Source organism: Pongo abelii, chromosome 16 (assembly GCF_028885655.2).
Source record: "Pongo abelii isolate AG06213 chromosome 16, NHGRI_mPonAbe1-v2.0_pri, whole genome shotgun sequence".
Lineage (NCBI taxonomy): Eukaryota > Metazoa > Chordata > Mammalia > Primates > Hominidae > Pongo > Pongo abelii.
Window position 1 is genome coordinate 82,240,126 of NC_072001.2, and position 25,626 is coordinate 82,265,751.

At 39.4% G+C, this 25,626-nt stretch overlaps 1 protein-coding gene across 1 annotated transcript; it reads left to right on the forward strand.

Moving 5' to 3' along the window:
• Positions 1-429: 429 nt before the first annotated feature.
• On the forward strand, positions 430-25,242 carry MORF4L1 (mortality factor 4 like 1; the record flags this gene model as incomplete). Its single annotated transcript, NM_001134207.1, is given in 12 exon segments — positions 430-488; positions 5,630-5,676; positions 7,930-7,997; positions 13,630-13,716; positions 14,763-14,843; positions 18,494-18,519; positions 18,988-19,076; positions 19,716-19,817; positions 21,046-21,134; positions 21,563-21,735; positions 22,325-22,409; positions 24,478-25,242. Coding segments are annotated over 12 exon segments (972 nt in total). The 3' UTR covers positions 24,563-25,242.
• Positions 25,243-25,626: the final 384 nt, after the last annotated feature.

Consider the following 25,626-nt stretch of genomic DNA (forward strand, 5'->3'; position numbering starts at 1 on the left):
GGGCCTTTCCCATTCTATTATCACTGGTGGCTCACCACCCCCACTCTCCCCCATCGCCAACTCCGCCTTAGCCTCCCACGAAATCAAATCCCCGCTTTACCAACCCGCAGCAGCCGGGGGGGATGGGAAGACAAACGGGGGTTGGGTGGGGTGGAGTAGCCGGCCCCTCCCCCATCCGGGGGCGCCTCCACCGACTCCGAACTACTAGTCCCGGCGTGCCCTGGGGCGGCGCGGGCGCAGGGGCGCGTGCGCGGCGGGCTGTCGTTGGCTGGAGCAGCGGCTGCGCGGGTCGCGGTGCTGTGAGGTCTGCGGGCGCTGGCAAATCCGGCCCAGGATGTAGAGTTGGCAGTGCCTGACGGCGCGTCTGACGCGGAGTTGGGTGGGGTAGAGAGTAGGGGGCGGTAGTCGGGGGTGGTGGGAGAAGGAGGAGGCGGCGAATCACTTATAAATGGCGCCGAAGCAGGACCCGAAGCCTAAATTCCAGGAGGGTGAGTGTGCGCCTTTGGGAAAAAGGCACCTAACGGCGCAGGAGATGGAGGCGGGCTCGAGGTGGTTGAGGCTTGAGGGCCGGGGGCGGCGCGGGCTGCGCCCTGAGAAGGCGGCGGACGGTGCTTTGTGCAGGGAAAGCGCATTGCGGATGGCAATTCCGATGCGTCATTGTGAGAAAGCGCTTTGTGAAGCGAGAGTGCTACACAGGCGTTAGAGTGGGAGAGAGAGCGTTTGGCGCGTGGCACACCCTCGTCAAGTGTTTGTTATTGTTCTGAGGAAGAGGGCGCGGAGAGAGTAGCCTATTGTAAGGAGGCGACGGGAGCGCCATGGCGGCGGTTAGGGGAAGTGATGTGGCGGCGGGGGGGAGGGGCGGCGGCTGTTTCGGGCGGTCTTGCGGCGCGCCCAGCCGCTTGGGCAGCCGCGACGGGCGGTTGGGTGCTTCCTGGAGCCCCGGGGTGGTTGCGTTCGGTGGCAACTCTGAGCTGCGGATGGGGGTGGGTTTGGCGCCACGGGGCGGGAGAAGTGCGTTGTAAAATGGCCGTTGCAAGATGGCGGCGCCATCATGGCCGCCGGCGTCTCGGTCCCGTATGCAGACACAGCTTACGGGCAGATGCAGCGCCCCCTTCCACGACGACCACAAGGTTGCCGGGGCCCTCGGCTTACCTCAGGGTGGTGGGTGGGGACAGAAAAAAAAAGGATCAGTGGGATGAGCGTTTTCCTCCGCTTTGTGTTGCCTGGAGGCATCAGTCTGCTATTCTTAGGCGCAGTGCCAAGATCCTATGGTAATGTGAGTGCGCTCTCGCTTTGCAGTTGCTCGTAAAAAGTAAATAAAAATGATCTGAATGCAGTGTTAACGCCGTTTGCGTTTGTAAGTCCCATTGCCTCGACGTCATTTTTTAAATGCAGCAATTGTTTGATTAGTTGCAGTGTTTAACAATGACTTGAAAGTTGAGTTTATTAATTGGTTTTCGATTGACATGAGTTTTGGGTAAGGTTAGATTGACTCCCAGTGGGAGGCAGCTCTTTAAATTTTCACAACGCTTCAATTAACGTATAATAAGGTGGAGGTCTGATAGCTAAAAAGGAAGTAAAATCCTGTTGAAAAGGAGGAACACTTTAACATTCGTTTTCATTGCTATGGAAATTTATGCTAGTTACCGTAAATACGATGTTTGCATGCGTACGATTTTTGTTCTAGGGATTTTAAGAGTTGCATTAGAATTCCTTTGAGAGCCATAAACCTCAAACCATAGTACTGCGTATTTTAAGTTTATGGGATATTTAAGGAGGTTTTAGAGGTATTTTGTTAGTGAGTGACTTTTTTTGTTTATATTTTTGAGACAATGTCTCTGTCACCCAGGCTGTAGTGCGGTGACGCTATCTCGGCTCACCTCTGCCCCACCCCCGGGCTAAAGCGAGCCTCCCAAGTAGCTGGGATCACAGACGCGCGCCATCACGCCTGGCTAAGTTTTGTTTTGTTTTGTTCTGTTTTGTTTTTTAGAGTTTTTGTTTTGTTTTCTTTTTTTTTTTGTATTTTTGGTAGAGACGGGGTTTCATGTTGCCCAGGCTGGTCTCGAACTCCTGGGCTTAAGCGATCCACCCTTCTCGGCCTCCCAAAGTGTGGGGGGTTACGGGCGTGAGGCATCGCTCTCGGCCGTGTGACTTTTAATACCCCTCTCCCACCTTGAGAAGCTGTTGACTCTATCTCCTATGGATTCGTTATTTTACTAGACATTTTAGAGCAGATATTCTTAATGTAGAGTCAGTGCATTAATTCGGAGGGTGCCTGAAATTGAATGAGGAAGTTTTTTTTTCTATCTACTTAAGTTTAGTATTTCAATTAACAGTGTAATTGCTCCCCCCAAACCCCGAAAAAAACCACCACATTAGCATTTTCAGTATATTTTCATATCCCAACATTACAGTTATGGAAGATGTTTTCAGTTATCGCAATCATTCTCATTTCTTCAAAATTAGAGTAGTCTTGTTTGTCCTGTAATGTCATAGAACGTGACATTTAAAGTGTTTTCAGTACAGTTGGTTTCCTTTGTATTAGGGTGTGTTTTATGTATTTATGAAACTATTCGGCTCGTAGGCTTTATCAGACTGTCAAGGCACAAAAAGTTAATCCCTGCTGTGGGAACAACCTAAGGATGGCTGTTCTGGAGGAAGCGCTTTATTTCTAGAGGGTTGCTAGTTAAGAGAGGAATAGCAGTAGAGGAGAATTCCTTGTGCCGTTTTAAGTGGTGTAATTGGAGAATAGGAACCAAGGTGTCCCCAGGTAAGGTTTTGAAAGCTGTGTAAGAGAGTCTGTACTTAACATTACTTTCCAGGTGTGTTTTCTACTTGCGTTTAAAATGAAATTGTATAACCACCTTTTAAAAATGATTTTAGTGGGCGGGGCGCGGTGGCTCACGCCTCTAATCCTAGCACTTTGGGAGGCCGAGGTGGGTGGGGGCGGTGGATCACCTGAGGTCAGGAGTTCGAGACCAGCCTGGCCAGCCTGGTGAAACCCAGTCTCTACTAAAAATACAAAAATTAGCGGGGCGTGGTGTTAGGCTCTTGTAATCCCAGCTACTCGGGCGGCTGAGACAGGAAATCGCTTGAACCCGGGAGTCGGGGGTTGCAGTAGGCCGAGATCGTGCCATCGCACTCCAGCCTGGGCCACAGAGCAAGAGTCCATTTCAAAAAAAAAAAAAAGATTTTATTTATTTATAAGATGATCGGAGAATATCTTGCAAGGGAAAAGGAATATTTGATGAGTGCTAACAGAATCGTCTTGAAACACTGCAGAGTTCATGTAATGGTAGAAAAAAGAGTGGCGAGAAGTAGTGTTTTTTTGTTTTTTGTTTTGTTTTGTTTTTTGTTTTTGAGACAGTCTTGCTCTGTCGCCCAGGCTGGAGTCCAGTGGCGCGATCTCGGGTCACTGCAGCCTCCGCCTCCTGGGTTCAAGCAATTCTCCTGCCTCCGCCTCGTGGGTTCAAGCAATTCTCCTGCCTCACCCTCCTGAGTAGCTGGGATTATAGGCACGCGCTACCACGCCCAGCTAATTTTTGTATTTTTAGTAGAGACGGGGTTTCACCATGTTGGCCAGAATGGTCTCGATCTCCTGACCTCGTGATCCGCCTACTTCGGCGTCGCAAAGTTCTGGGATTACAGGTGCGAGCCACCGCGCCCGGCCGAGAAATAGGGTTTTTAATGATTTTTGTAAACTTGTTAAAAAAAAAAAAACAAAAAAAACTCGTAAACTTGTAAAAAAGTTTTTTTATTTGATAATGGCGTGCAATGTATGTTGTATAAGCAATTCTTAAGGCATAGTGATTGCTTTGCACTGGACTTGGTTTTCCATTGGAAATTCTTTTTTTGTTTTGTTTTGATTTTGAGACAGCATTTGCTGTCCTGGGTCATACTCCTCAGCTAGCTGTATATTTTTTCAACAGAATACTAGGGCCTCGTAGCTAGAATGGAGGTCACAGAGCCTCGGTTTCAGTGCACTTTTTTTCCGGCAGCAGCAGCCAAGGGGAAAAAAATGGTAGGCCATTTTCAGAGTGCCTTTAAAATGTACCAGGGGAGTGAAATTAGGAAACACAGATTTGATCTGATCTTTGGCGCTGTTTATTAGCAGTATAGTTTACCCATTTTAGTTCTTGTTCCTGGGCCGGTGGAGAAGTCTTTGATCTCCCTGTTTTCCGGTCTCTGTCTTTAATTCAGAAATGCTATGTGTAGGTCCAGCAGCCTTTAGCAGTGATTCTTTATAGAGTGAACCACTTAAAATAATTATAGAACTGATTTAAAAATAAAGTTAATAGGTCGTGCTCTGGGAGAGTCTCGTAATGTGGGTCTCTGGTGAGGCTTGAAAATACATAGTTTTAAAAAATATTTTAAATTAAAATTTTTTTTTTTTGAGGCAGTCTTGCTCTCCCATCCGGGCTGGAGTGCAGTGGTGTGATCTCTGCTCACTGCGACCTCCAGCTCCTGAGTTCAAGCGATTCTCATGTCTCAGCCTCCCGAGTAGCTGGGACTACAGGTGTACACCACCATGCCCGGCTGATTTTTTTTTTTTTTTTTTTTTTTGAGAGGGCGTCTCCTTCTCACCCAGGCTGGAGTGCGGTGGCGCGATCTTAGCTCACTGCAACCTCAACCTCCCGGGTTCAAGCGATTCTCGTGCCTCAGTCTCCCGAATAGCTGGGATTACAGGCACACACCACCATGCCTGGCTGATTTTTGTATTTTTAGAAGAGACAGGGTTTCGCCTGTTGGCCAGGCTGGTCTCAAACTCCTGACCTCAGGTGATCCAGCCACCCCGGCCTCCCTAAGTGGTGGGATTACAGGCGTGAGCCACCTCGCCCCGCCTGCTCTTTTAATTTTAGAGCTAAAAAAGAGCTGACATTCTTGGATATTTCAGTTGTCCATGGGTCTGTTGAAACCAAGTGGACTGAAAATAATGTGTGCAAAATCTTTCAAGCTACAGTCAAATGTAATCTGAGGTACTGCCTAGAATTGCGTCCAAGACTTCCAGGTCCTGACATTTTGTTTAGTCTTGAAGTAGGCTCAACACAGACTCTTAACGTTCCAAAGGTTAGGCTTTATTGTCTCATTTGTTTGTTCATTGAAGCAGCTTAGCACCTAGAACATCATTCCACATTTGAGGAATGAACGTAGTGAGACCCCTTAATCCAGCCAATCTCTGATGCATGTTGATATTTTAATTTGTAGGATATTTCACTGAGTAAAAGGGTTGGAAGCAGAGATACAAGTGGAGAGTAAAGGTCCTCAACTTAGAAAAACAGATGAGGAAAGCATTTAAAAAACTGTATTTTCAGATATATAGTTAAAACCAACCAACCAACCAACCTTGACAGCTTTGCAGGAGAGTCCGCTTATGTGCTTAACAGGTGATAGATGATTTGATTATTTAAGTAGATTGACCTGCTAATAAATTGTTTTTGTTTTTACCATCGGATACCAACGTGTTTTTGTTGGTATCTTTGAGCCAAAGTGGTGCTCTGTATAGCCGTCCTCATTTTTCCTAATTTGGCTAGGAATACCCTAATAAAAGTGTGATGACTCTCTAAGATGTGAATCTTCTTATACATGAGAAGAAATTACAATTAATCCAGTACTTTTTCTCCCTTTACAGGTGAGCGAGTGCTGTGCTTTCATGGGCCTCTTCTTTATGAAGCAAAGGTATGAAACTTGTTTTCTTTTGAGAAGTTGGCCAAAACTACTGGTTAGATCTGACCATTTAATATACAAGTACAGTATTTTGTTGTTCCCTCAGTAAGAGAGTTGCCTTTTTTGGTTCGTAGTTAATTTCTTCATCTTTCTGAGATTCTTATTGTTTTGCTTAGTGGCTCAAATGAATTAAAACATTGCTACTCTCTTCCACTTTTCTTACTGATCTGGAAGTAGCATTTGAGGGGAATGTTAGAAGGGGAAGATGGGTTGTGGGAACAAAGAGCATTTTGTGGTTAATGACTTGGTGAGAAAACATTGCTGAAGTTACTTTTAAAAGTAAATATATGCTGAGTAAGCATTGAGCTAATTATATTAGGTTAAAGGTAAAAGCTAATATTAAAAATAAGTACATTTAACTTTTGATTGTTGGTTTGTCTGGCAAAGTTTGTATTCTGGGAGGCTCCCTTTGTATCAGGGTGTGCTCAAGTTATAAAAACTGATTTTACATTTAGCAGAAGGTAAGCAGGAGAATGCATTCCAAAGTAAAAAAAAGTTTCAGTGTTTTGTTTCTGATAACTTTTTTAGCACAAATATTTAAGACTTGACTATACCTTAAATAATTGTAGCTCTAAAAATGAACCCGTAAAATACAAAACAGTATAATGTTTAATTTATGCAATTTCTGCATAAATTCTTGGTGAATAGTTTTATGCTATATGTGTCTGAAAATAGCCTTAAAGTGTCAGACAATTCTGACTAAATATTAGCCATTTTCACTACTTTTTTTTTCTGTGTTCTAAATACACAGAAGTGTATTTTTAAAGGTCTAAAGAGCCAAACGCGGTGGCACATGCTGAGTAGTTTCAGCTACTCAGAAGGCTGAGGCTAGAGGATTGCTTGAGCCCAGGAGTTCAAGGCCAGTCTGGAAGCGAGACTGTCTCTCTTTATTTTTATCCTCCCCCCTCCGCCCCCCGCCCCCCGAGACGGTATTACTCTGTCGCCCAGGCTGGAGTGCAGTGGTGCAATCTCCACTCACTATGACCTCCCCCTCCCGGGTTGAAGCAATTCTCCTGCCTCAGCCTCCGGAGTAGCTGGGATTTCAGACGCCAGCCACCACGCCCAGCTAATTTTTGTAGTTTTAGTAGAGACGGAGTTTCACCATGTTGACCAGGCTGGTCTTGAAGTCCTGACCTCGTGATCCACCCGCCTCGGCCTCCCAAAGTGTTGGGATTAGAGGCGTGAGCCATCACCCCTTGGGAGACTGTCTCTTAAAAAAGAAATCCTAAAATGGCTGAATTTGGATGTATGGAGATGGTCAGGAATTTCTAAGTATGTGTATATGTACATACATCTTAATGATACAATGTTTATAAGTGCTAAATTACGACTCATGGCCAGGTGCCCTGACGTACAAGCCTGTAATCCCAGGGCTTTGGGGAGCCAAGGCAGGAGGATCGCTTGAGGTCAGGAGTTTGAGATCAGTCTGGGCAAGATAGCAAGACTGTCTGTCTCTACCAAAAAAAAAAAAAAAAAAAAAAAAATTTATGTCCTGTTAATCATTTTTATCCCTGAATGTTATTGTTGTATCAACTTTTGGCAAACTCTACTAAACTGGCTGATTTTTCTCCTGGCAGCTGACACTCTGGTGAACAATTTTTGAATTGAAGCTATTGAAACAAATTAAACTGTTGTGGTTATTTTGGTTTTCTCTTAAAGACTTTTAAATCCAAAACCAGATAGTCATCACTTGTCATAGTTAATGACTTGTCTCTAGTAATTCCTTTTGTCTGGCTGCTTTTAAGAAAAGTGAAATATTTTTAATTCATTGCTTTACAAGTTGTTTAAACTAATTTTTCAGAAACAGGTCCGTTTACTGCCTTTCATAAGCTAATGAAGTTCTTTTATAATATAGTTTAAAGACTTTGCTTTAGAGGAATTTGCTTTTGAAATAAATATAGCTCCTGGCTAATCAGACTGAGAAAACACAAGCATAGCTTTCATTAGCTGTCCTTGGATAGCTTTTGTAATCCATTGATTAAAGATTTAAGGTGACCCTTTATGCTTGTGGTTCTCAGCTTTGTTGGACCTTTTGTGACTAATCTGCAGTTTTGTAACTTGACTATTCTACAAGCTTAGTGTTCTTAGTCATTTTGTTTAGGCCACCATAAAGCTTGTGTAGAGTGTCTTTGAAGGATGATTTGAAAAGGTAGTGTCTCTTTAAAAAACTTCTAAGTGAATTTTTTTTTTTTTTTCGAATTTCAGTGTGTAAAGGTTGCCATAAAGGACAAACAAGTGAAATACTTTATACATTACAGTGGCTGGAATAAAAAGTGAGTATTAGATCTTATAATTTTATTTATAATTTCCAAGATAGCTTGTGTCACTGACTGGCTTTAAGCATATGCTTTTCAATTATTCTGCAGTTTTAATGTAATATAGTACATACATTGAAGCAAAGGTGAATCATTCGTAGTATGACAAAACTATTAGAAATTAGAGTACTGAGCCATTTTTATTTAAATACACTTGGTTCTTGGGAGTATTTATTATGTTCTAGTGTAATATCTAATAGTCATATAGTCAATCAATTATTCTGGTTGAGTGTGGCATCACATTTTTCTGTTTCTTTTTCCTGGTTTTGGTACACATTTTTAGGATAGCCTGAATTTTTTGGCCTTACCACAAACATGTTGATTATATATGTTATTTCAAACAGCTGTGCTAAAAAAAAACTAGTTGGGTTTTCTGTCTAGAAAAGGGGAAACGATAAAGGTTGCTTGATTGGGAAATAAAGACAGAATTTACCAATCCATATTCTGAACTTTGGAAACATTATTTAGTGTTGACAGAAAATTACTTCATGTGACTCACTTTTTAGCATGATTTAACACAGAAACAAATTCAATTATAGAGTCTTAATTTCTCACCCTTAAGAGTTAAGCCTTTTTTGAGAGATGGAGTTTCGCTTTTGTTGCCCAGGCTGGAGTGCAATGTTGTGAGCTCGGCTCACTGCAACCTCCGCCTCGGGGGTGCAAGTGATTCTCCTGCCTCAGCCTCCTGAGTAGCTGGGATTACAGGCACCTGCCACCATGCCCAGCTAATTTTTTGTGTTTTTAGTGACGGAGTTTCACCACATTGGCCAGGCTGTCTTGAACTCTTGACCTCAGGTGATCCGCCCACCTTAGCCTCCCAAAGTGCTGGGATTACAGGTGTGAGCCACTGCCCGGCCTTTTTGTGTGTGTGTGTATATGTAAAGCACCGATGTTATTGATCTTGTTCCAGGAATGGACAGTGGGTATAGATTGAACACATTCTAGAATGTCCATCCAGTGGAGCTGTTTTTCAGTGATGGGACTTTTCTCCTTGGGCCTCACAAATAACCCTGTCTAAAAATTTACCCAAGTCTCCTATTTGGTGATTGTAATCAAAAGACTTGTAATTTTTACTATGGGAGGTTTTACGTTTTATTAATGATGCTTCGTCCTTCAAAGATAGCACTGCCATTGCTATTTAGTATTGTTCTTGCGGAATTGTCCTCTAGTAACTTAAGGCTTTGTGTCACCTGACTCAGGCTCTTTTACCTGGTTTACCGTGGGAGCAGTGCCATCTGATTTGATGAGTATTCTGTTACTATGGAAAGAGTTTATTTTTCCTATGAAGTTCACTGGCCCTGTGACTTTGGTCTTGTTTCATCTAGTACTCTATGCAGGTGACCAACCCAGTTAATTTTCTTTCTTTGTTAGGAAGTTGTTTTCACATATCAGATGTTTTCAGCTGAGAATTTATCAGACCTTTCACTTCCATTAATATAAACGTGGAAAGGTAGATACCTGAAATGCATAGAAGTGCATCCTGACAACTTGCAGGTTTTTTTTCCCCAGTTAATGATAATTAAAGTATTTCTAATCAGTGAGGTGTGGTGGTGTGCACCTGTAGCCTCAGCTACCTGGAAGGCTGAGGCAGGAGGATTACTTGAGTCCAAGAGTTCAGGGCTGCAGTGAGCTATGATGTGCCACTGCACTCTAGCCTGAGTGACAGAGCAAGACCTGGACTCCTTTAAAAAGAAACAAAAACATGTATTTCTAATAATGATAGGTAATATTTAATAATGATAGGTAACTCCAACCTCATGGACTTGTATTTTAAATATTGAGAAATTGGGAAAGTAATGGAGAAAACTGTCTTGGTAGAAGTAAACTGTGCTTTTAGTACTAAACGGATTCTAATATCTAGGAAACAGGAAAATAGTGATTCCTAGTGTATCTCATAGCTTTTTATTACTAAACAATGCCTTGCTAAAACTGCATTTCAATCTTTATTAGACTTATATTTTATGTGTTGATATTCTGACAATATCCAGATAAAGTTGAGAGTGTTAGGAGAATTTCATTTCTCTGTAGGAAAGATAACATCTTAATTTTATGCATACTATGAGTGGGAAAGACCATATAGGATATCAAAGAAAAACACAAAGCACATTTATGGCTTAGGCTTACCCTCCTCCACCTCCTGCATTTTAAGGGAATTGTTTTAGAGCCAGTATGGTGGTGCCTATAGTTTTAGCTTCTTGGGAGGCTGAGGTTGAGCCCAGGAGTTTGAGGCCAGCCTGGGCAACATAGCTAGACACCCCTCTTATAATTAAGCAAATAAAAATTTTAAAAAAGTGTTTGAGGCTGGGTGTGGTAGCTCACGCCTGTAATCTCAGCACTGGATCATTTGAGGTCAGGAGTTTCAAGTCCAGCCTGGCCAACATGGTGAAACCCTATCTCTACTAAAAATAAAAAAATTAGCCAGGTGTGGTGGCACACGCCTGTAGTCCCAGCTGCTTGGGAGGCTGAGGCAGGAGAATCGCTTGAAACCGGGAGGCGAAGGTTGCAGTGAGCTGAGATTGCACCACTGTATTCTAGCCTAGGCAACAGAGCGAGACTCGGGGGAAAAAAAAAAAAGCGATTGAACACATAAAAAACTAAGGGAAACTATGACAAGGGAATAGAGTAAAGAAGATATTTTTAAAAACCTTAAAAAATTATTTTAGGATTTCACCTTAGTAACTGAATACAGCTTTTGTGCTTAGTTCTTTTTCACATATAATAGATAACTGTATAAAATTGCACACATAGATGTGTACAGCGCAAAGACTGGATTGTAAGCGGCATTTGTAGCTTGTCACAAATTGTGAAAATATCAAATGCTTGTATTTTCTGGTTTTATTGCTTTGAAAAATAATGGGCATTTTCCTCTTTGGTGTATTGTAGTCCAGTAACTCAAAGAAATGATAGGTTTGTGTAGATTTTTTTGTTCTCAACTAATTTGACACATATTAATTACTGTTGGGGAAAGTTAAGAAAAAATAGCATCAAATATTAGAGATTTGTTACTATCTTTGTAGATGTATTGAGGAATATTAATATATCAGAAATGTCTTTGGTTGACTTGGCATGTAGATAAATATATGCAATATTGAAAGAATGATCTTAGCTTTATAAAGTCTTTAAACAAACCTTTAAATTCATTTTGAAAGAGGAAGGAGTTATTCAGATACCTAGTGTGTCGTGTATTTACTCTATGTAAGTACTGCCCATGGATCATTGTGACTCTGGGAATTAGTCACATTACCGTTAGAAAACTATGAAATTATGGGCCAGGCGCAGTGGCTCACACCTGTAATCCCAGCACTTTGGGAGGCCGAGGTGGGCGGATCACAAGGTCAGGAGTTCTAGACCAGCCTGGCCAACATGATGAAATCCCGTCTCTAGTAAAAATACAAAAATTAGCCAGGTGTGGTGGCTCATGCCTGTAATCCCAGCTACTTGGTAGGCTGAGGCAGGAGAACCGCTTGAACCTGGGAGGCAGAGGTTGCAGTGAGCTGAGATCGCGCCACTGCACTCCAGCCTGGGCGACAGAGCAAGACTCTGTCTTTTAAAAAAAAAAAAAAAAAAAAAAAAGCTGAAATTCTTGCCAGGCACGATGGCTCATGCCTGTAATCCCAGCACTTTGGGAGGCCTAGGCAGGTGGATCACCAGGTCAGGAGTTCAAAACCAGCCTGGCCAATGTGGTGAAACGCCATCTCTACTAAAAATTAGCTGGGTGTAGTGGCGCGCACCTGTAGTCCCAGCACTTTGGGAAGCCGAGGTGGGCGGATCATCTGAGGCTAGGAGTTCGAGACAAGCCTGACCAACATGGAGAAACCCCATCTGTACTAAAAATACAAAATTAGCTGGGCGTGGTGGCGCATGCCTGTAATCCCAGTTACTCAGGAGGCTGGGGCAGGAGAACCGCTAGAACCCAGGAGGCAGAGGTTGTGGTGAGCCAAGCTCACGCCATTGCACTCCAGCCTGGGCAACGAGAGCGCAACTGTGTCTCAAAAAAAAAATATATATATATATATATATATATATATATACACACACGTATATATATATATAAAAATATGTGTGTATATATATAAAAACATATAAAAATATATATATGTGTATATATATATACACACACACACACACATAAATATCTCAAAAATAATCTCATTTTGAAAATGGCTTGTGCAGGGTACTTTTTAAAATTCGTACAACAAAACCTTAATCCCTAAATTGGAATTTTCTTAAACTTCAGTTAATCTTTTTTCAAAAACATAATAGATGATTGAGATTTCTAAATTTTCAAACCTCATTGGAATTTATTGACACAGACACTTAAATACTCCATTTGTAAATGAATCTTAATAAAGCTGAAGCTAAATTCTGCACCTGGTCACTGAGATTACTTTGTACTATGCTGTCTGTATCAGAAGTGCTGTGAGGCCCAGGCGCTCTGAAAAATCTTTGAAGACACATGAGGATATTGTAGCCCTTTTTCCTGTTCCTGAAGGAGCTCCCTCAGTACACCACCCCCTCCTGACCTCTAGGTAAATGCATGTTTTGAAATTTTCTCTAGGAAATCATGTTCAGGATTGCTTTTTATTATTTTCCTTTTGGCTGTATTATATAAGAGGTCAGAGGTGGGAAATCATTAAACAAAAGAAAGTCTTAAATTTTTTTTTTTTGTAATTGGGTGCCTTGAGAGTACACCTAATTGTGTCACTAAAGGAGCTCCATCAGCAGGAGAAAAGATTTACTGCTCAAAAAAAGTTAGCATTCCCTAAGAAATAACATTGTTTTTGTTTGCCATTATTGGGGAGAAAACACATAATCAGAAATTGTGTTTTGAACAAGCTCTTTGAAGTGCCAGAATGCCTTAACATTTTTAAGAGAGTTGGTTCTGCCTTCTAATGTTTAGAAAGCCAGCTTTCTGATCAGCCTTGAAAGTTAGTGTGTATTCATTTGTGACTGAATGAAGGTGAAGAGTGGTGTCAAATCATTTTAATACTTTACAAACTTAACTAAGTCAATCTAGTTGGTGTTTGAGTATTGTAGACTTCCTTATATGTTTCTGACATACCTTTAGTGTTTTGTGTCAGGGATTCTCAGGTGTTTTACGTGTATTCTCATAACAGTTATTTGAGATAAGTACTGTTGTTATCCTCATTTCATAGATAATGAAATGGAAACACAAAGAGCTATATGGAACTTTGTCATTACACACAGCTGGTTTTAATTTTTAAAAATAACTGAGTTTTTGACTCCTGTGCTTTATTTTTGACAATAAAAGTCTTTAAGATAACATAAGACTAATCACTTAGTGAATCTTACATTAAGTGCCAAACTCTTAAGCCATTTCTAAAAATGATTTGAATAATCTGCTTTTGGACTCTGGCAGCTTAGATTTGGAATGCTGCTTTTTGAAAATAAAAAGTTTTCCTTTTTACAGAACAGACTTCCATTAGATTTTCATTTTAGTTGAGAATATGTGTGTAGTGCCAGTTCATCAAATTACTTAAGAGAAATCCAGTCTTGCCTCTTGGATCTCAGAAAATTAGTTGGAGAACAGAGTATTTTTGAGTTAAATTTTAACTTTCCTCTTTTTCAGTTGGGATGAGTGGGTTCCGGAGAGCAGAGTACTCAAATACGTGGACACCAATTTGCAGAAACAGCGAGAACTTCAAAAAGCCAATCAGTAAGTTTGTTTTGTGAACTGAATATTAAGGAGAAATGCCTGTAGATTAATTTTGGACATGGAATGAACAATGGAGATCATGTTGGCTGCCCTGCCTATAAAATGATTCCTGGTACCTCTCAGCTGCTGTGTTACAGCTTTGACTTCAAGTGATCAAGCCATATCTAGTTAAAGGAAGTAGCATACCTGTCATTACTTGAGCTTATCTTAGACCTAGGTAGAAAACAGCAGAATGTTGTTGGAAATTGCTATAGGTATGAACTCACTGATAAAAATCTTTCTGGCTCTGGAAGACAACTTTGGTGGGGAAACAAGAAAGCAAACGAGGCATTTCCTATTCTGTTTTTCATCTCTGAAAGCACAGGAAAAGGGACCCTGAAAGACTATATGATTTATAGGGTAATTTCAAAGTTGAAATGTATATTTAAAAAAACTAAAATGATGGCTGGGCGCAGTGACTCACGCCTGTAATCCCAGCATTTTGGGAGGCTGAGGTGGGTGGATCACGAGGTCAGGAGATCGAGACCATCCTGGCTAACACGGTGAAACCTTGTCTCTACTAAAAATTCAAAAAATTAGCCGGGCGTGGTGGCGGGCGCCTGTAGTCCCAGCTACTTGGGAGGCTGAGGCAGGAGAATGGCGTGAACCCGGGATGCAGAGCTTGCAGTGAGCGGAAATCGCACCACTGCACTGTAGCCTGGGCAACACAGCGAAACTCTTGTCTCAAAAAACAAAAAACAAACAAAAGAATTAAAATGGTAATGGGAACAAATAAAACACTGGGATTAGTGAATTCCAAAACAAATGGAATTTTCAATTCTATGAGAACAGTCTATTACAGTCACTTTTTATTACATTGATTTTAATTGAGCCTTTTGCTGTTTCTTGAGTGTTTTGTTTGATTTTTTTGGAAATGTCTCTGTCCAGCTTGTTAAAAACTTGGTGCCAGAATTTGAGTATAAATTCCTAATGGAATCAGGCTGACATAATTTTTTTTTCACATAAATGCTCATTTTATGTTGACATTACTGAAATTATTTTTGAAGGGAGCAGTATGCAGAGGGGAAGATGAGAGGGGCTGCCCCAGGAAAGAAGACATCTGGTCTGCAACAGAAAAATGTTGAAGTGTAAGAAGCTCTTTGTTTTGATTTTGCATACTATATGTGAAGATAATATTTTATATTCATTGTGTGTTAGACTGTGTTGAAATGGAAACTTTGGAACATTGTTGGAACCGGTAAGAATCCCATTCCTCAGGTATCAGGTCATTAAAGTAGTTTAAAATACATATTCCTTAATTTTCCTCAGCAGGTTCCCCCTCCCTTTAACTTGTGTGTATAAATATATGTGTGTGTGATGTTTTCTCTTACAAAGATAGTATTAGTGGTTATAAGTTTTGAGATAACTTTGGCAAGCCTTTTCAAACCTAAAAAGCAAGTGCTAAAAATACATACGAACTAACCCCAACTTTGGTGAAACTCATGATAAGAATATGTGAGAAGTTAAGGTTTCAAATAACTGCCCTCCCCATCCCCACCCCCAAGAAAACCATTGCTCTTTTTTGAGACAGAGTTTCCCTCTTGTTGCCCAGGCTGGAGTGCAGTGGTGTGATCTGTGCTCACTGCAACCTCTGCCTCCCGGGTTCAAGTGATTCTCCTGCTTCAGCCTCCCAAGTAGCTGGGATTACAGGCATGTGCCACCACGCCTGGCTGATTTTTGTATTTTTAGTAGAGATGGGGTTTCACCGTGTTGGTCAGGCTGACCTCCTGACCTCAGGTGATCCACCTGCCTCAGCCTCCCAGAGTGCTGGGATTACAGGCATGAGCCACTGCTCCCGGCACAAAACCATTACTTCTTGTTAACTCTAGATTTTAGAACATCTGATAAGAAGCCTAGAGTGAGAAAGTCATGTGCATGCATACATTTTGTATGTTTAAAGTTTATGTAGGACGGTGCGGTGGCTCACACCTGTAATCTCCCTACTTTGGGAGGCTGAGGCAGGAGGATGGTTTGAGCCCAGGAGTTTGAGACCAACTTGGGCAACATTGGGAGCCTCTGGTTCTACAGAAAAATAAAAAAATTAGCTCGGGGGGTAGTGGCACATGCTTGTAGTCCCACCTATTCAAGAGGCCGATGTGGGAGGATCACTTGAGCCCAGGAGGTCAAGGCTGCACTTTAGTCTTGGCGACTGAGTGAGATCCTGTCTTTTAAAAAGAAAAAAAAAGTTGATGTACCTGAAAGTGGATGATGGTAACTTAATAAGTATTCTTAAGTATTTGTAATAATAAAAACAAAGATTATAACTTTTATTAAGAGGTCATTTTATTTCCTACCAGACTTACTGATCTGACTTTTCTACTTAAAAGTAAGGTGTTATGCCCAGTGCTTTGGGAGGCTGAGGCGAGAGGGATTGCTTGAGGCCAGGAGTTCTAGGCTGCAGTGATCTGTGATTGCACCACTGCGCTCTAGCCTCTTAAAAAAAGTAAGGTGTTACTAATGGAGGTATTTAGTATTTAATGCATTTGGAGATGTTTGAAGTTTTTTTTTTTTTTTTTAAACTCTTTTTGGTGAGAAGATAATTGGTTTGGCAAGGATTAAGTGTATTACTATTTGAGGATTGTTCATAGTTTTAATAAGTGGTAACATGTTTTCATGATCGGGTTCTTTGGAAAACTAGTGTAGTATTTCATTAGGATTTAATAGTAATTACATCTTAAAAGGCAGTAATTTTCTATTTATATAGAAAAGATAGATTTTTATCAAAAGTAATAGTTTATAACTAATTCTTTATCACTGTGCTAAGTTATTATATAGAAATCCAAGTGGTAGTATGCCCATAAGTTACTTGCATTTAAATACAGCATTGTGCAGTCTCAACTACAAAAATAATGGCTGAGTAAATATATGAAGTAAAGCTTTAAAATTTAAATTTCCCATTCTTGGACAGTAGAAGCCTCTTCAAACTGGCTTCTGAGTCTTTTGAAGGATCATGAGTCTAGACGTTTGAAGCATGAATGTCAAGCTCTTACTACTGGGGCTTATTGAGGTGTATGGTTTGAATATCCTTTATTTGAAGGGTTTCGGACCAGAAGCGTTTCAGATTCCAGACTTTTTTTGGATTTTGAAATGTTTGCGTTATACTTACCTGTTGAACATTCCCAAATCCAAAATCCAAAATGCTTCAATGAGCATTTCCTTTGAATGTCATGTTGGCTGAAAAAATTGGGATTTTTGGAGCATTTTGGCTTTGGGATGCTGAACCCATCTATATTTTATAGATCTTTTACTTTAGAGTTGAGATCACCTTGTCAGTATTTTAGTTTTATATTACAGAGTTGAGTGGGTGAAGGATTGAGTATGAGGACTCTTGGTTTCTCTTGGTCTCCACATATTGACACGTGCAAGTAAAGTTCATGGTTGACTTTGACCAAGAAATACAGTCCAACAGATTTTTACAAAACTAACAGAGACAAGAGAAAACCTATACTTCAGATTGGCCAGATTTTTGTGTTTATATCCAAACATAAGTTAATTTGAATTGTCAAACCTTAAGACCTAAATTAAATGAATATATTTAATTAATAACATTTATAAGTATTATTTAAAGCTACAGAAAAGTAAAAAATCCAGGTGTTATAGTATCTTTCCGTCGAAAGTAATCCATAATCATGGTCTTTATAAATGTTTCCCTTGTGGTCTAGAAATAATAATGTAAAAAAGCAAAATTAGGCCAGGCATGGTGGCACACGCCTGTAATAGCAGCATTTTGGAAGGCCGAGGTATGTGAATCACTTGAGGTCAGGAGTTCGAGACCAGCCTGGCCAACATGGTGAAATCCCATCTCTATTAAAATACAAAAATTAGCTGGGAGTGGTGGTGGGTGCCTCTAGTCCCAGCTACTTGGAAGGCTGAGGCAGGAGAATCGCTTGAACCCAGGAGGAGGAGGTTGCAGTGAGCCGAGATCACCCAACAGAGCAAGACTCCGTCTCTAAATAAATAAATAAAGCAAAATTAGCAGTTTACCATTTGGCAGTATATAAGTAGACGTGAGGTTAAGTTGCTGTTAGAGATGATAATCAAGATGAGGAGACTTAAACAAAAAAAATACACAAATCTAAAAATATTTTGGGGAACAAAAATAATTGGGAAAAAAATTTTAACCTTTGACACGTTTTTTTTTAGTTGGCCTAATAATGTAGTGTATACTATAACATATATTAATATAACCCTGGAAGAACGAAGTTGTTTACTAAAGTGTTCTTGGTTTGCTTTTCTGGTTTTTTGTCTTTGAGACAGGATCTCACTCTGTCACCAAGACTGGAGTGCAGTGGTGCAATCAAGGCTCACTGCAGCCTTGGCCTCCTGGGCTCAAGCAATTCTCTCACCTCTGCTTCCCAAGTAGCTGGGACTATAGGCATTTACCACTATGCCCAGTTAATTTTTGTATTTTTTGTAGAGAATGGGATTTGCCGTGTTGCCCAGGCTGGTCTCGAATTTTGAGCTCTAGAGATCCACCCCCCTTCACCTCCCAAAATGCTGGGATTACAGGCATGTGCCACTGCGCCTGGCTTGGTTTATTTTTTTCTATTATGTGGAGAGAGATGGGAATTTAACCAACTATCAGTAAAAATCCTTGCGTCTGAGTAGGACACATATTTACCACCTGATCTTTTGTCCAAGTTAGTATTTCTTTGTGAACTTAACCCTGATAAAGGGAGTTGAAACAAAGGCAGTTTTACTGGAAATAATTATTTTTCTTTTTTTTCTCTCCTTTTAGGAAAACAAAAAAGAACAAACAGAAAAGTAAGAATATTAACTTTCTTAACGTTAATTTATGTTACCTCTATGACATTGACATTTTTATTTTGAAAGCTATGAAATTTTGGAGTAAGCTTATGTTTATTGATTATCTCAAATAGGAGTCTCACGGCAGTGTTATAAAATAGGTACATGGTGGTAGAGACCTCTTTTTACCAAGGAGAAACTTGTGAGCATTATTTTCATCTGCTTTAGTCTTAATGTCTCCCACTGAGAAGATAACATTTATAAGTAAATGGAAGATGGTGATACTAAATATTGTCTATACTAAATGTTTGGTAGAGCTCTTCATGAAAGTTATATTTTTGGTAGGAATATGATTCTTTAACTTAGATTGAGGTAACAGCTGTGTAATGGAGAAATAATGAAAAGGGATAATGTGTCAAGAGACTATTTTCCTTATGGAGTTTGTTAAATTAGCTAAATGAGACCCCTCCCCACCAACATTTACAGCACCTGGAAATGGAGATGGTGGCAGTACCAGTGAGACCCCTCAGCCTCCTCGGAAGAAAAGGGCCCGGGTAGATCCTACTGTTGAAAATGTGAGTTTTTCTTGAGTTTATGAATAGCATGTTAGGATTTTTAGTCTCAGTTACATGACATAACCATGGGAGCTTTGATTCTCTACAAGATTTGCTTACATGGTTAATTCCTGAAATTAAAAATTTTCTCTTTTGGGGGTAAAGGATAAATTTCTGTACATCTTTATTTCGCCTGTAGCTCCAGATTTACCTACCCAATTGGTCATTTGTTGTGTAAGCTTCATGTTCGCCTACAAGACTGTTTCTTTGGTGTTAGATATTTATTTTTATGAGTTAAAGATGTACCTTTAAGATGATTGTGTTTGGAATAGTTTTGATACCAATGTTAAATAAGAAAATATTAAGTTAAAATGTATCAAGTCAGGGTGTTTCATTCCTGAACAAGAGGAACCTTACTGAAGAATTTTTACCTTTACAAGAAAACGCACTAAATAGACTATAGTTCAGGTCAGATTCTTTTCTCCCAACAGCAAACTGCGTATGGTCTTCTTCATTAATGATTTTTAAAAATGACAGTACAGCTGTATGCTTGGCTACTTTTAAGATTTATCCCTAGTGCCTCTAAAAGTCAGCTCTCCTCCATGTTTGGTATTTAGCAAGAAAGGTTAGGTTTTTAATACTCTTCCTGTTTCTATTTAGGAGGAAACGTTCATGAACAGAGTTGAAGTTAAAGTAAAGATTCCTGAAGAGCTAAAACCATGGCTTGTTGATGACTGGGACTTAATTACCAGGCAAAAACAGGTAACTTGAAAAGCTACCCAGATTGTTAAGCTATATGATACATTCTTGCTAGCAAAAAAAGTTTTTAAAGGAAAGTGTTATATTGACTTGAATTATTAAGGTATGACTGATAAAATAATATTTTAATTTAGAGGCTGAACACTTTAGAACTACTACCAGAAAAAGTAACTTAGAAGAATAAAAGTTCACATATAAATTTTATGAGGTTGTAATGATAAAGGTGGAAATAATTCATTTTTGGAGATTGCTAGGGCAAGAACTCGTTCTGAAAATTCATAAAGGTGAAGAAGTATGTGTCTTATTGTCATTGCTAATGGTAGGCCATAGAAAGCACACACCACCACCTGCAAGGTATTCATGATCCTGAAAAGAACCTGAATCTTACTAAGCACCTGGATCTATTATTAGTTTGCAGGAAATAGGATGTTTAATGGAGTGACATGTTTGTCAATCATTGAACTCTATAATTGAGAATTTTATAGGACAAATGAAGCTATTTAAACAAATGGCATAGGTAGGGTTAGGGATAGTTGGGGGAGATGATTAGGGACTGCTTGAGGATTATGAGACCTATTAGTCATATACAGTACGTGGATATAGTTTGAATTGTGATTTGAATCCTTTGGAGGATTATGCAATTACAGCTAAACTGCGAAGATTCAAGCATGGCTGTATCACTTATTATTTGTGAGTTTGGACAAGTTTCTTAGCCTTTTTGTGCTTCTGTTTCTGCATTTAATGGAATAATAGTTCGTATTTGACAATGCTGATGAGAGGATGAAAAGATAATTATTTTAATGCTTTAGACTAGATCTAGCAAATAATATGCATAACAGTAAATGATGACTTGGTAGTACCACAAAGGCACATTCACGTCTGTTATGTGTGTCTAACAGATTGACATTTTTAAAAGCTGTGCTGTTATGTCTAGGTAGAGTCTCATTTGGCTGTTTAAATATATAGATGCTCCATAACTTAGAATGGGGTTACATCCCAATAAACCCAGCAGAGAGTTGGAAAATTAAGTCAAACCATTGTAAGTTGGGAACTGTCTGTAATTAAATTTTTAGTTTCTCAGCCACATTATCCATGTTTTAAGTGCTGAATAGTATCTTTACTAATTTGAAATACTGTTACTGTTACCTGATCTTTGTATAAAAACTTGCCTGGTATGATTTTTCTTTAAAAAAGAGAGTGCTTATATTTAAGCATGTTTTTGTCTTCATAGCTCTTTTATCTTCCTGCCAAGAAGAATGTGGATTCCATTCTTGAGGATTATGCAAATTACAAGAAATCTCGTGGAAACACAGATAATAAGTAAGAATATAAATTTTTCAGATACACTCAAAGACATTTAAAAAAGTTTCTAAATAAGTCATCTGAAACTTGTACTGACTCCGAAACATTAATACCACCAGAAACTAGCAAAATAGAATTTCACTGCTTTGACCCAGGAGTTGGCTGGCTGACTTTTTCTTAAAGGGCCAGATAGTAAATATTTTAGGTAAAATTTAAGCTATCATGTAGGTATTTGCATAACCATTTAAAATTTAACCATCTGAAAATGTAAGAATCATCTTAATTGCTTTAGTTTGTCAAACCCTGCTTTCATATGCCCTTTAAAAAAATCTCAGCTATGGTTCATTATTACTAGCTCAGCTTTTAATTCTTTAAATTGGTTGAATTATTCTTTATCTCAGTTATTTTTATTGACCAGTTTTGGAATATTTTTGTTCATTTATCAGGGAGTATGCGGTTAATGAAGTTGTGGCAGGGATAAAAGAATACTTCAACGTAATGTTGGGTACCCAGCTACTCTACAAATTTGAGAGACCACAGTATGCCGAAATTCTTGCTGATCATCCCGATGCACCCATGTCCCAGGTGTATGGAGCGCCACATCTCCTGAGATTATTTGGTAATATGTCATGTAGAAAATAATGGATTTTACTTTTTGGGGGGTCTTCTCTAAATGAATAAGAGGTAAAGTAATTAACTTTCCAAAACATGACTCCATTTTAATTTGAATTTTTATCTAGAATGTTAAATAGCAAAATGTCTTTGGGAGCAAGAGTTTTAAAAATCGTGTATTTTATTTTATAATTTTTTTTTTGAGACAGAGTCTCACTCTGTTGCCCAGGCTGGAGTGCAGTGGTGAGATCTTGGCTCACTGTAACCTCCACCTCCTGGGTTCAAGCAATTCTCCTGCCTCAGCCTCCCAAGTAGTTGGGATCACAGGTGTGCGCCACCACACCTGTGGTAATTTTTGTATTTCCAGTAGAGATGGGGTTTCACCACGTTGGCAAAGGTGGTCTTGAATTCCTGACCTCAAGTGATTGCCTACCTCGGCCTCCCAAAGTGCTGGGATTACAGGCGTGAGCTACCATGCCCGGCCTAAAATCATATATTTTAAAGGAATTGGTGGTGGTTGCTCACGTAATTAAAATACATGGTTGTAGTGCCCCTGCCTTGGATGTAACTTTCGATAAATTCTCTTGTTTAAATAGTACGAATTGGAGCAATGTTGGCCTATACACCTCTGGATGAGAAGAGCCTTGCTTTATTACTCAACTATCTTCACGATTTCCTAAAGTAAGTCTGTGCTTGAAATTATAAACATGAATTTGAAAATTAGTGTGTAATGGGAGGGATTGGCAGTATAGATGCTAAAACATTAAACATTGTATTGGTACAGGCATAGATAGATGGTAATGGAGCAATATAAGTAAGTGCAAATACATGGGAGTCTCAGAAATGATAGATGGTATATAGATGGTGTATTGGTGCAGTAGGGGAAAGCAGTGGAGTCTGGTAGATTGGTGATAAGACAGCTGACAGTTTGGAAGAGAACAAAGCCACACTTGTCATGTACCAAAATTCTAGATGAACATGAAGTTTAAAATTAAATTGTTAAGATAATGAAAGGACAAATGTAATATTTTCATAGTTCTATAGTGTTCCATTTATGATAAATGGTTGGTACCTTTAATACACACAGAGTTCTTCAGTAAGAAATGAACAAACCAGTGAAAAGTAGGACAGGAAATTTACAGCAATGGCAGCACAAAGGACCATTAAAAATATGTCAAAAATAATGATAAAAGTATAAACTGTCAGTAAAGTAGCACTTGTCAGATTGGCTAAGGCTTAAATGTTTGAAGAAATGGAGAAAAGGGCAGTCCTGGTTTCTACAAGTGTTTGGAGGGCATTTTTATTATAAGAATTTGAAACAAGCACTTATTAAAAGGATGAGGTCACTCTAAACATACTGATAAAGATGTCCATGTTTTCCATTGAAAAACAGCGAAGTTGTAGTAGAGGAGTATGGTGTAATTGTTACTTGTAGAGAAACATTATTTTAATCTTTGCATCAGATCTGGCTTTCCAATGTGGATCTTAGTTAATACTGGGTTATTTCTTGGGCGTAGTGTTGGGAGGAAGGGTGGGAGTTTTCAGTTTCTACTTTGTATATTTCTGTATATGAATTTTCTCATTACAGTTGTTTTACAGTAAATTTAAAACTGCAACGTGGACTTGAGAATCTAGGCAAAATTTATCGTCTGTGCTTTACTAATGATAAATACCTTCTTTGGATCTCAGTTTCTTCATGGAATGTGCTCTACTACTTGACATTTCACGTTCCCTTTTATATAATGATTTTTAAAAAAAAAAGTTTATTCATTTAGAGATGGAGTCTTGCTATGTCTTCCCAGGCTGGAGTGCAGTGATGCGATCACGGCTCACTACAACCTCCGCCTCTTGGGTTCAAGTGATTCTTGTGCCTCAGCCTCCCAAGTAGCTGGGATTACAGGTGTACACCACCATGCCTGACTGATGTTTGTATTTTTAGTAGAGATGGGGTTTTGCCATGTTGGCCAGGCTGGTCTTGAACTCCTGGCCTCAAATTTTTCTGCCTCAGCCCCCCAAAGTGCTGTGATTACAGGTGTAAGCAACTGTGCTTGGCCTGATAGAATTTTTTTCTTTTTTCTTTTCTTTCTTTCTTTTTTTTTTTGAGATGGAGTTTCGCGCTTGTCCACGCTGGAGTACAGTGGTATGATCTCAGCTCACCACAACCTCTGCCTCCAGGTTCAAGCAGTTCTCCTGTCTCAGCCTCCCAAGTATCTGGGATTACAGGCATGCGCTACCATGTCCAGCTAATTTTGTGTCTTTAATAGAGACGGGTTTCTCCACGTTGGTCAGGCTGGTCTTGAACCCCAACCTCAGGTGATTGCCCTGCCTTGGCCTCCCAAAGTACTGGGATTACAGGTGTGAGCCACCACTCCCGGCTGATATGATTTTTTTCTAAAGAAAATGTCTAGATGTTCTTTTAGGGTAATGCTGTCATGTAATAGGATAATAACCGTTTCTTAAAGATAGTTCAAGCTCCCAAGTTGGTATTCTGAAGACATAACTGTTCTTTGCTGTTTAGAAATAGGGGAGTAACTCCAGAGTTCATTCCTTTGTATATGCATAGTGTTCATTGTATAACCTTACTTATTTACCTGAATTGTCATTATGTGTGGTTTTACTGTGAGAGAATGTCTGATTTAATGTATTTTAGGAAAGTGTTTCCTGTGGCTTATGTATATAATGTATAGGAAGAGATTTGGATCAAGATAATGACCTTTAAAAATTTTTGTAATGAATATTTTATTTTTAGGTACCTGGCAAAGAATTCTGCAACTTTGTTTAGTGCCAGCGATTATGAAGTGGCTCCTCCTGAGTACCATCGGAAAGCTGTGTGAGAGGCACTCTCACTCACTTATGTTTGGATCTCCGTAAACACATTTTTGTTCTTAGTCTATCTCTTGTACAAACGATGTGCTTTGAAGATGTTAGTGTATAACAATTGATGTTTGTTTTCTGTTTGATTTTAAACAGAGAAAATAAAAGGGGTAATAGCTCCTTTTTTCTTTTCTTTTCTTTTTTTTTTTTTCTTCATTTCAAAGTTGCTGCCAGTGTTTTCAATGATGGACAACAGAGGGATATGCTGTAGAGTGTTTTATTGCCTAGTTGACAAAGCTGCTTTTGAATGCTGGTGGTTCTATTCCTTTGACACTACGCACTTTTATAATACGTGTTAATGCTATATGACAAAATGCTCTGATTCCTAGTGCCAAAGGTTCAATTCAGTGTATATAACTGAACACACTCATCCATTTGTGCTTTTTTTTTTTTTTTTTTTTTTAATGGTGCTTAAAGTAAAGAGCCCATCCTTTGCAAGTCATCCATGTTGTTACTTAGGCATTTTATCTTGGCTCAAATTGTTGAAGAATGGTGGCTTGTTTCATGGTTTTTGTATTTGTGTCTAATGCACGTTTTAACATGATAGACGCAATGCATTGTGTAGCTAGTTTTCTGGAAAAGTCAATCTTTTAGGAATTGTTTTTCAGATCTTCAATAAATTTTTTCTTTAAATTTCAAAGAACAATGTGCTTGTGTTGATGCCTTACAAAAACCATTGTATATTTGTGTATTCCTTGTATTTAGACAGTGGTTTTTCAGGTGCGTGCTTTGTTTCTGGTATGGCCTTTATGGAATGAGATGCTTTAGCTTTGGTACGTAGCGCTAATCCATGGCAGCTTTGGCAGTTTGCTGTCTTGAGTCTTAGCTAAAAAGTTAGAAGTTTACATGACTGTTTTTTTTACTTTCCCCAAATTGTTACTTACTCTGGGCATTAATTAAGGGCATTTTCACCTGTGTAAAATTATGGTCAGCTTTTTTCTGTCTATAATTGTTTATTTTTGTGGGTTTACTCTAGAAACAGCCAAAAATGTCAATAGACAACACAGTATTAAAATAACACAAA